Source organism: Crocuta crocuta, unplaced genomic scaffold (genome assembly GCF_008692635.1).
Source record: "Crocuta crocuta isolate KB4526 unplaced genomic scaffold, BGI_CrCroc_1.0 scaffold115, whole genome shotgun sequence".
NCBI classification, from domain to species: Eukaryota; Metazoa; Chordata; class Mammalia; order Carnivora; family Hyaenidae; genus Crocuta; species Crocuta crocuta.
Window position 1 is genome coordinate 6,781,143 of NW_027530575.1, and position 11,179 is coordinate 6,792,321.

An 11,179-nucleotide genomic window follows, 5' to 3' on the forward strand; every position below is an offset into this window, starting at 1 on the left:
ATACTTGTTCCTCTTCGATGAGAATATGGCTGCTCGTCTAGCTGGATATGACTGCAGTGGCCTGAGGACGTGAGGACGTTAGGGCCACCTGGATCTTGTAACAGTGGATTCTCCTGGCTTCTCGTGTTTGGAGATGGGAATAGGAGAAAAAGCTTCCATTTTTCTTTTTCCTGTTTTTGTTCATAAAGCATCGTGCACGTATGACCCCACGCGTCATGAAGTGGCGTGTGATGTGGTGGGTATTTAAGAAGGAGGTGAAAGTTTTTCTCACAAGGAATTGATGGCCTTAAGATAGAAATACTTCGTCCGTTTCTGTAGCGCTTCTCCAAGGCGTTCTGTTCCCTGACGGTCGAGAGCAGTGGAGACCGGAAGTGGTCACAGTAAAAATATAACAGTAAATTCCTTGTGTTCGTGATGCTGTTAAGTCCACGAGGAAGGGAGTGTGGCCAGAGAGGAAGAGCCTGAGAACCGAGTCCTAGAATAAATGTTGAGAAGTCAAAGTCGCATGTGATTTCTTAGGAACTGAGCATAGATCGCCAGCGCGGCCCGTCTTACCCACCCTCCTATACACGTGTGTGGGATGTTTTAGGACTCAGTGGCCTTTGAGGATGTGACTGTGAACTTCACCCTGGAGGAGTGGGCGCTTCTGAATCCGTCCCAGAAGAAACTCTACAGAGATGTGATGCAAGAGACCTTCCGGAACCTGGCCTCAATAGGTAGGGATGACAATACTGTTATTAACTTAAATCAGTATTTTTATTTACTTAATCAGAGACCAGTGTTGCTCATCAGTGCTGTTTTAGGAGGTGAAGTGTGGAAAGCAAATATATTGGTAAATGAAGCAGCCATGGTCACAGTTCATCAGGCACGTAGAAACTAAAGCAACTTTAATATTCTTTTGTAATTGATGGTTTTTCCTGGTCTGCATTGTAGGAGACAAATGGGAAGATCGTAACAGTAAAAGTCTGTATGAACATGAGACAGATCTAAGGTGAGTCCCACTCACATCAGAGCTGTGTCCCTGGGAGTGCCTGGCCTACTCTCTTAGTAGAGCATGCAACTCTTTTTTTTCTAGTTAAAAAAAATTTTTTTAATGTTTATTTTTAAGAGAGAGAGAGACAGAGCCAGAGTGAGTTGGTGAGGGGCAGAGAGAAAGACACCGAATCCGAAGGAGGCTCCAGGCTCTGAGCTGTCAGCACAAGAGCATGATACCAGGCTCAAACTCCCAAACCGGGAGACCATGACCTGAGCCGAAGTCAGACGCTCAACTGACTGAGCCACCCAGGTGGCTCCCCCCTGTTTAAAGTCTACTTAAAAGAATAAATAAAAATTTAAGAACAGTGTCCCACGAGAGAATCTTTGTCATGAAATTAAAAAAAACAAGCAAATAAATCAGACCAGTCTTCAAGTTTATTCGTTTTTAGGATATTTTCATCAAAAATCTCTTCTCTAATGTGACCTAGACGTTCAACATGTGAAAAACAATACACGCAGAAAAGGTCTTCGGAAACCCCGTTTATGCCCATCACTACTTTTTTTTTTTAATTTTTAATGTTTATATTTGATAGAAAGAGACAATATGAGTGCGGGAGAGGGAGACAGAACCCGAAGCAGGTTCCAGGCTCTGAGCTGTCAGCACAGAGCCCCACGCGGGGCTCGAAGTCGTAAACCGTGAAATCGTGTCGTGGGCCGTAGTCGGACGCTTAACCGACTGAGCCACCCAGGCGCCCCTATGCCCATCACTTTTGATAAGAGCTGTGATCGACCGCTCTTACAGGCTGCCTAGCACGCAGTCCCTTCCAGGCCACCCGCACCGAACGAACACACACACACACGTTGTTTTGCAAATGGCACCCAGGCGATCTCATGGCAATAATGTGGTAAATCTGAGATTATTAATAAACCGTTAATAACCCACTTCTGTTTCCAGCAGGCGTGCGGTAGAGAGTCCCCGTAAAGGTACAGAAGGGAGTCGGTGCGGAAGTCGGTGCGGAGAAACCTTCGGGCGGGAGCCGAACCCTAAGCAGATAGAGAGAACTTCCCCTGGAATAAAACTCCGTAAATGCAGCTTCTGTGGACAGATGTTCAGGCACCACTCGTCCTTCAGTAGGCACATGCTGTCTCACACGGGCCACAAACTGTACGAGTACCAGGAGTACGAAGAGAAGCCTTACAAGTGTAAGGAGTGCGGCAAGGCCTTCAAGCACCGCCAGTCCATCCGCGTGCACGTCCGGACCCACACGGGCGAGACCCCTTACACGTGCCGGCACTGCGGGAAAGCCTTCAAGCACTGCCAGTCCATTCGGAAGCACGAGAGGATCCACACCGGGGAGAAACCCTACGCGTGCACACAGTGCGGGGAAGCCTTCCGGTACCGCCACAACTTCCAGAAGCACGAGCGGACGCACACCGGCGAGCAGCCGTACAGGTGCCGGCACTGCGGCAAGGCGCTCAGCTGCCTCAGCTACTGCCGCGTTCACGAGCGGACTCACACCGGGGAGAAGCCGTACGAGTGTAAGCAGTGCGGCAAGGCCTTCAGTTACGCCGGTTACATCCGGATACACGAGCGCACGCACACGGGCGAGAAGCCGTACGAGTGCAAGAAGTGCGGCAAGGCCTTCAGCTGCCCCAATTACTTTCGCAAGCACGAGAAGACCCACAGCGGGGAGAAGCCGTACGAGTGCAAGCAGTGCGGCCGAGGCTTCAGCTGCCCCAGATCCTTCCGCAGCCATGAAAAGCGACACCGGGGCGAGAAGCCCTACGAGTGTAAGACCTGTGGTAAAAGCTACAGCTGCCCCGTATACTTCCGGAACCACGAAAGGAGGCACAGCGGGGAGAAGTCGTACGAATGCAAAATCTGTGGGAAGGCCTTCAGCTGCCCGAAGTATTTCCGAAAGCACGAGAGAAGCCACGCCGGAGAGGGGCCGTGCGAGTGTAACGAGTGCGAGACCGCCGCGAGTCCTCTCGCGATGTTTCAGAGACCCGCGCCGAAGGCCGCGGGCGGCGGGCCGTACAAGTGTAAGGAGTGCGGCAAAGTCTTCGACTGTCCCAATTACTTCCGCTGTCATGAGAAGATACACCGTGGAGAGAAGCCATTTGGGTGTAAGGAGTGCGGCAAAGCCTTCGGTTCTTCCATGTCCCTTCAAAACCACGAAAGAGGTCACAGTCGGAAAAAACCTCAGGAATGTAAGGAATGTGGCAAAGCCTTCAGTTTTCCCTGTTCCCTCCAGAAACACGAAAGGAGTCACACCGGGGAGAAGCCCTATGAATGCAAGCAGTGTGGGAAAGCCTTCACTTACCTCAGTTCTATGCAGAAACACGAAAGGACTCACAGTGGAGAGAAACCCTATGAATGTAAGCAGTGTGGGAAAGCCTTCATTTACCTCAGTTCTATGCAAAAACACGAAAGGACTCACAGTGGAGAGAAACCCTATGAATGTAAGCAGTGTGGGAAGGCCTTCATTACTCTCTCCAACGTTCAAAGGCACATGATCAAGCACACTGGAGACGGACCCTGTAAATGTCAGGAATGTGGGAAGGCCTTCGATTGTCCTAGTTCTTTGCGAACACACGAGCGGACTCACACTGGGGAGAAACCCTTTCAGTGTAAACATTGTAGTAAAGCCTTTACTCGCTCCAGTTCTTTACGAAACCATGAAAGAACTCATAATGGAGCGTAGCCGTATGAATGTAAGGAATGTGGGAAATAATTCGGTTCCAGCTCTTTCCAAGTATACGAGATAACTCACACTGGAGAGAAACCCCGTGCCCTCAAACAATAGGGTAAATCTTTCCTCACTATTTTCTTCGTATCCATGGGACTCCTACTAGAGAGAAACTCTGAATGTAAGGGAAGTCGTGGAAGCCTTTGTTATCACACAGCCTTTCGAGGATGAACGCACACGGGGAGAAACCATATAAACCTAAGGGATGTGGGAAAGCTGTCAGTGCGTTTCAGCGAGAAGCCACAGAAGACCTCACACTGGAAGGGATGGTATTGAGTGTAGACACTAGGAAAATTCACTTGCCCCACCTTCTTATGAAACCACACGAGAATATATAATGGATAGATACCTTACAAATGGAAATCTTTGATTTTTAACAAATATTTTCAAAGTCCTATGAATATTGCACTGGAAGGAAATCCTATTTTTGTAAGTAATATGGGTAAACCGGGCGCAAATTAATTAGTGTATAATACTCCCCCAAATCCACAACATGAAAGAAACGTTAGTAATGTTATATTGTCTTCCTCAGTGTTTTTCTTTTCTCTCTCCCGTTTTATTGAGAAGAATTGACATTACTGCATAAGTTTAAGGCATGTAGCCTGATGGTGTGATTTACATATTTTGTGGAAAAGGTACACTGGCTCGGTCTTTTTTTTTTTCTTTTAATTTATTTAAATGTTTATTTATTTTTGAGGGAGAGAGACAAAGTGTGAGCCTGGGAGGGTCAGAGAGAGAGAGAGGGAGACAGAATCTGAAGCAGGCTCCAGGCTCTGAGCCACCCAGGTGCTCCCCCGCCCCCTTAAGCTTTATATATTTTACCTGAGAGCAGGTGAGGGGCAAAGAGAGAGGGAGAGAGAGACAATCCTAAGCAAGCTCTGTGCTGATAGTGGGCTGTAACTCACAAACTGTGAGATCATGACCTGAACTGAAGTTAGACGCTTAACCATCTTAACGGTGAGCCCCCCAGGCGCCCCGATTTGGGTACATTGTTTTTAAGCAGCCTGACAGGCAGCCAAATATAAAACTTGAATTATACAAAACACAAGTCACAAGACAATTCCAAATTGTATGATGGTTCTGAACCAAGACCCTAGATATGAAAGTAGCCAGTACTGACATTTGGTCCAAATTCGAGGAGGAAGGTGCACTCTGAATGCGGATCTCGGGTCATGCATCCCTTTTGGAAGTCTCCACTTGAAGCAGCTGTGGATGTAGAATAGTAAATATTGCTAAAACACGTGGATGTGATCGACCACACCAACATTTGGGAAGATATGAACAGTACAGATATAAATATGAAGCGATGGCTGATGAATTTCTTGTAGAAGAGCAGAGTATTGTTCTCTCACAAGAAGTGTTTGTGAGCAAATGTATTATATTCTGTAAGGTCGCAAGTTCAGAGATGGTGAATTTGGAGGAGGATCCAGAGCCTGTTAACATTTCAGATGAGAGAAAGACTTGTAAATTTTGAATCTTTTTTTCTAAATTCTTTTAATGTTTATTTTTGAGAGAGAGCACACAAGCAGGGGAGGGGCAGAGAGGGAGGGAGGCAGGATCCGAAGCGGGCTCTGTGGTGACCCCAGCATCCCAGACGTGGGGCTTGAAGTAGGGAACAGTGAGACCATGACCTGAGCTGAAGCCAGATGCTCAACCGACTGAGCACCCCAGGCACCCCTGAATTTTGAACCTTCTAACCCTTCACAAAAAGCAACTGAAAAATTAATGTCTCACAAGGTTATAATCAGGCTGTTTTCTTTTCTTTTTTAATTTTAAATGTTTCATTTATTTCTGAGAGAGAGAGAGAGACAGTGTGAGCAGGGGAGGGTCAGAGAGAGAGGGAGACATAGAATTAGAAGCAGGCTCCAGGCTCTGAGCTGTCAGCACAGAGCCCAATGCAGGGCTTGAACCCACAGACCGTGAGATCATGACCTGAGCCGAAGTCGGACGCTTAACCGACTGAGCCACCCAGGTGCCCCTGATCAGGCTGTTTCTGAAAGGCCATAATCAAAAGAAGAGATCTCCCCCTTTGGCAAGGCTTTGGGAAATGGAGACAAGGGCATTTTCTTTCCACAAAAGCGGGAGAAGAAGCACCAATGAGGAAAAGGTATATGGGCCCAGTCTGGATCTCTCAGGAAAGCTGTCTGGTCAGATGTTGGCCCCTTCAATTCTGGAAAATCTCTACCTTCATTCACGGTATAGTGTGCAAGTCCAGGCAGGGTTTGGTGCTTTCTTGTCATGTGGAATGTGAAACCAAGAAGCTATTCCTGAAGTTAGGCAACCCAAGGGTTGGTCTGCATTCCTGAAAAGGGCCTCTCCAGTGAGGTTGAAGAGTCTGGAGTTACCATCTTCAACAGATGGAGTCTCCATGTTGCAGAGTGTAACGCTTAAGGTCATTTTCGCTCAGAAGTGCACTGTACAAAGATTGTACTACCAAGCCATGGTTACTTTTAATAAAAGCAATTAGGCCTTTACACTATGGAGGTATCTCTCTTTTTATTAGCTGTGGGCCAGAGGAGGCAGGGGCCGAGTGCATTGGAGGTCCTGTGACTGATTCAAAGGGCGAGAGTCCGTGAGTTCCAAAGAGGGGGGATCTGACATGTAGCAGGACTAATGGCAGTGTTGTCAGCCAAGGTCTGTGGAAGGTGTCTACAGACTTGCCTATTGAGCCTAATAGTGTCATTAGTGTGTTCGACTAACCCTTGGGTTGAGGGTGGTAAACATCATGGCAGTTGTAAAACAAGACAGCACAGACTTGTGGAAGCCCCTGACTGTTAAAATTGGTTCCCTGATTGCTGTGAAGTTCAAGAGGCGTTCTTCAGGTAGGGGTAATCTTCTCTAACAGAATTTTAGTGACGGTGAAAGCATTGGCCTGTCTCTAGGGGAGAGTTTCTGATGAGCAAGAATGTATACACACCGTGCCTAACACTTTATACCTATGTTACGGGAAAGTTCTAGTAAATCAATTTGTGCAAAGTGGTTTCCCTGGATTATACATTAACATATGAGTAAGCGAGGTGGGCAATTTTCATAGCCTTATTAACATTTTCCCTCCCGTATTTGTCCATGAGTGCTACCATTTTGTCAGTAGACCAATCGTTTAACGCACGTGCCGCAGTAAGTAGTGGGGATTTTAGAATTCCTGGTAGCACTGGGTGTTTTTTTGGCCCAAACCAGAGTTCTTCTAATCAGACCAACAATTATTAGATTTCTGAATTTATTTTATTTCCTGGGCCAATGTTGGGTGTCTCTGTTTAATTTTTCTGATTATCATTTGGGAGACCATCCCTTTGGAACATGATGACGTTTCGAGTATTGCTTTCCTAGAGTGGCAGTTTGTGTGTGTGTGTGTGTGTGTGTATGTGTGGTTTTTTAGGTTGGTTGTTTTGTTTGTTTTTTGCAGTATCAGCAAGGTGGTTTCCTTTGGCCTCTAGGGAGTTGAAGCTGGAATGTCCAGTTCAACAGGAATTAGACCTGAGGCCACACTGTTTTCAGTAGGGACAGTCCAGTTCTGAAAATGAGTCAGACCAAAGGCTAACGCAGTCTTCATGGTGACGGTCCAATTCCAAACATGAGTGGAACTTGCAGAATGGACAAAGCCTGGGGCTTGAAATCGAGGAGAAAGTATAGCTTCAGGCTCCAGGAACAGCAAGAAAGCAGTGAGCTCTTGTTTCCGTGGGTACTGGCACATTGGCTCACCAGCCTCAAAATTGCTGAAGTTGTCTCAGGATCCAACTTCTGACACCAAATAACATTAACCTTAAATATAAAACTGCCAGTTATTTTACCAGCAAAAAAAAAAATAAAAAATAAAAAAAGGATTTATTTGAGAATAGAGAATTCGAAAGAAGTAAGCTATGGCAAAGCCATTAGGTTAAGTCTGGAGAACAAAGTACAGAGGAAATGGGAGAACATGAAGTGCCCTTGTAAACAAACCACAATTGGGAGTAAGCTGGGAGGTTGAAGTATAGTGGCCTTTTATTGGCTGAGTTGTGAATCTCATTGGCTGGGCTGTTGCCAGGGGAGTAGAAACTCTTCCTCCTAGGGTAGTAAAGTAGTAGCTGAGGTACTAGGTAATTGGAAGTTGTGTCTCTTCCTGTTGGGTTTGCAGTGGACAGTAAGTGATAGAGTGTTTGAGCTCCCCCTGCTGGCCTCCTGAAGACATTGTATTTTCTAGGATCTATGGCCTTTAGGTTTCATGTTAGAATTCACCAAGGCCTAGCAACCACGAAACTTGGAATGCAGAAGGGAAGTAGGAGTCCGTCAGGTTTTGGAGCCATCTGTGTAGGAGACAGCAGCATTGGGCTTTCCGGACACTCGTTTCCAGCCTGTTTTCCTTCTTTGTGATGCCCATCAATATTCTCAGTCCACCACCAGCTGCTAGACTTCCATCTGCCCTCAGCAGCAGGCTTCTACAGTTGTCCCCACTGTCTTGACTTTGAAGAGCCAGCACAGTCAAGATTTCCTGTGAGCCGTCATGTGTCCACCTGGAAACAGATTTCTACTGTCATGGGTTGCGCATTCTCTGAAGTGCTATGCTACTCCCCTCTTCCCTAGATCCTATTCATACAAGGTCGAATTTGTGTAGTAAACACAAATTTGTGTATTAATACTGTTCTGTTAATACCACGAGTGAAGAATTATGTGGGAGTTTATTTTATTCTTCTACTACATTGTGCAGCAATGACTGTGACCCATATCTTCCCTCTGAAAACTGGCACCTTATAACAGGCAGATTCACAAGGTGTTTCTTGTTACTCCGCGTGTAACTCTCCAGGATGTTTTCAGTTAAGCTGGATTCTATGCGATTAAAAGTACGTGCATTTTAGGGGCGCCTGGGTGGCTTAGTCGGTTAAGCGTCCAACTTTCACTTGGGTCACGATCTCGCGGTTCGTGGGTTCGAGCCCCGCGTCGGGTTCTGTGCTGACTGCCAGCTCGGAGCCTGGAGCCTGTTTCAGTCTGTGACTCCCTCTCTCTCTGACCCTCCCCTGCTCACACTGTCTCTCTCTCTCCTGGAAATAAATAAAAATATTTAAAAAAAAAAAGTACGTGCATTTTTCCCCTAATGGATACTTCTGTAGTTTTCCTTTGACATTTTATTAAAACATCCCATTGATTTAAGGATTTTCAGATCAAACTTTGTCGTTTTCTGCATTTATTATACATTCTGACTCAACTTTATTGTGGGTACAAAGGTATTTTTTTCCCCTCGGGCAAATTTTATTTTTTATTCTTTTACACTCATTTTGACCATGAGACTAGGTTCTCAGTCATTCATAAAACCAAGAAATTATGTCATTTTTTTTTTCTCCCAAAGAGCACCGAGCTCAAATCTGTAGTCAGGGATAGAAATGATAACAGCTGTAAGCTGTAATGACCCAAAGCATGAAACACTGTGAGGTGTATCAGTAACTACACTCAAAAGAACTTCTTAGTTGGATTTTGTGTTAGATGATTGCTCTTCAAGGAAGGAGGATTTTGTATTGGATTGCCCTGAGGAAATGAGATTAATTCTGTAATGGGCAGTGGTAGTAGTTTTTATCTACAAGGCAGAAAGAATGGCTTTGATGCTAAGCCTAATTAGTGAGAAGCACCATTTACATTAGAAGGGGCGAGTTGGGCCATTTTCATTCTTTGAAATGTTCTCTGTTACCATTTCTAGAGACGTGGTTACAGAAAGCATGTCTGTTTATCTTGATCTGCCTTGGTCAAAGAGTAGCTTTGATGATGGACATATGTGACGTTTTTCTCTTCTAGGATTTATCCTGGCCCTTGAGGCAGTGCAAAGTCAGCTCCCAGGCCTCTGGAACAATTTTGCTTTTCCTGTTATCTAGATACTGAAACAGTTTCATACAGTGTATTATTGGATGCGTTCCATCAAGTACCTCACTTAAAATGCATTTTTTAAGTTTATTTTGAGAGAGAGCATGTGAACAGGGGAGGGGTAGAGAGAGTCTCAAGCAGGCTCTGCAAGGCCAGCGCAGAGCTCCACATTGGGCTCAAACCCACAAACCTCGAGATTGTGACCTGAGCTGAAGTCAGGAGCAGGCTGCTCAACCAACTGAAGCAACCAGGTGCCCCATAAAATACATGTTTTTCTAATCACACATTCCTCAGCAAACTATCTGGACTTTGTTATCTCTTTTATGGGTCAGATGAGGCTTATAAATTGAGGTAAATTGCCAAAGAACACAAACCAAGTAAGAGACAAAATCAGGATCTGTTTTACAATGAAGTCTTTCTTACTCGGGGACTATGGTCTTGGAACTAATTTTTTGAGATACGTCGTATGCCAGACAATATGGACTGAAAAATAGCCAATTTAGCACAAGTATCCAGTCTTATAGATTGAATCAATCATGCAATCACGAGAGAGGGATGGATCATGACCGCAGGGAGTGAATGATTGACTCCCCAGTGAGAAAGAGTCCCTGCTCGTACATATTGCCATGGGACCTAAAGTTTTCACGTTGGAACCGTGTTCTGAAATTAACCATCCTAATTACCCAGAAGTTATTTTTCTTCTGATGTGCTGGTTTGATTTTCGTTCCAATGCTCTTTCTGAATCTGAAGTTCTGGAAGGATGCCCACCAAACGCATCTCTGGTGTCTGTGCTTGTGCACCTTTTTTGGCAAAACCGTGACAGACACCAGTTTTCAACGATCAAGATCAAAACGGAGCTGTAAACGAACCCAAAGTCTGCGGAATCCATAACAAAGCTGACCACTGAGACCTCAGGTTTGCAGCATAGAGAGATTTGATTGGCAGCCAAAGGAAAAGATGGGAAGGCTAGCCTCCAATTCGTCTCCCCAAAGGAGGAGAGAACAATTAAAAAAATCAGAAGGGTTATGGTTACATGCATTTTTATGAAAAGGGGGGACGCAACTATTCATAAGGAAAGATGGAGCATGCGCAATGAGCAAACATACGGAATGTTAACACCTACCCTTGTTCACGTTAGGTTGGAAACAACATGGGAAGGAGACAAATTTCCACCCCCGAGGTGGAGAGGTTATATTAGGACTCGCAAAAGGGCTTTGGGCATTCTCTGAGAGCCAGTATCAACTGGATGGGGTCTTAGGTTGGGCTAAGATCTATTCATAGGCTGGAACTATATCGGATGACCTTGAATCCAGGCTTCTGCAGAGATAGCTGGTGGATTTGTTACTAAGGTCTGAGGAGACGCAGTAGGAGATTGGGGCGGGAGGGAAGTTCTCCAAAAAACAAGCTTAAACTTCGCTGTAGTTTCAACCTCATGAACGCTTGGGGCACCGCTTCAGAGCTAGACTAAGTATTGCGTATGGAGAGAGGACTTTTATTTTATTTTTTTTAATTATTATTTTTTTAATGTTTATTTCTAGGAGAGAGAGAGAGAGAGAGAGACATTGTGAGCAGGGGAGGGTCAGAGAGAGAGGGAGTCACAGACTGAAACAAACTCCAGGCTCTGAGCTGGC

General features: G+C 45.5%; 1 protein-coding gene across 1 annotated transcript; it reads left to right on the plus strand.

Annotated features, from left to right (window-relative positions):
• Positions 1–580: 580 nt before the first annotated feature.
• LOC144234572 (uncharacterized) lies at positions 581–8,772 on the plus strand. The gene is given in 3 exon segments (XM_077767896.1): positions 581–716; positions 934–991; positions 1,934–8,772. Coding segments are annotated over 3 exon segments (1,941 nt in total). The 3' UTR covers positions 3,681–8,772.
• The last annotated feature ends 2,407 nt before the right edge of the window (positions 8,773–11,179 follow it).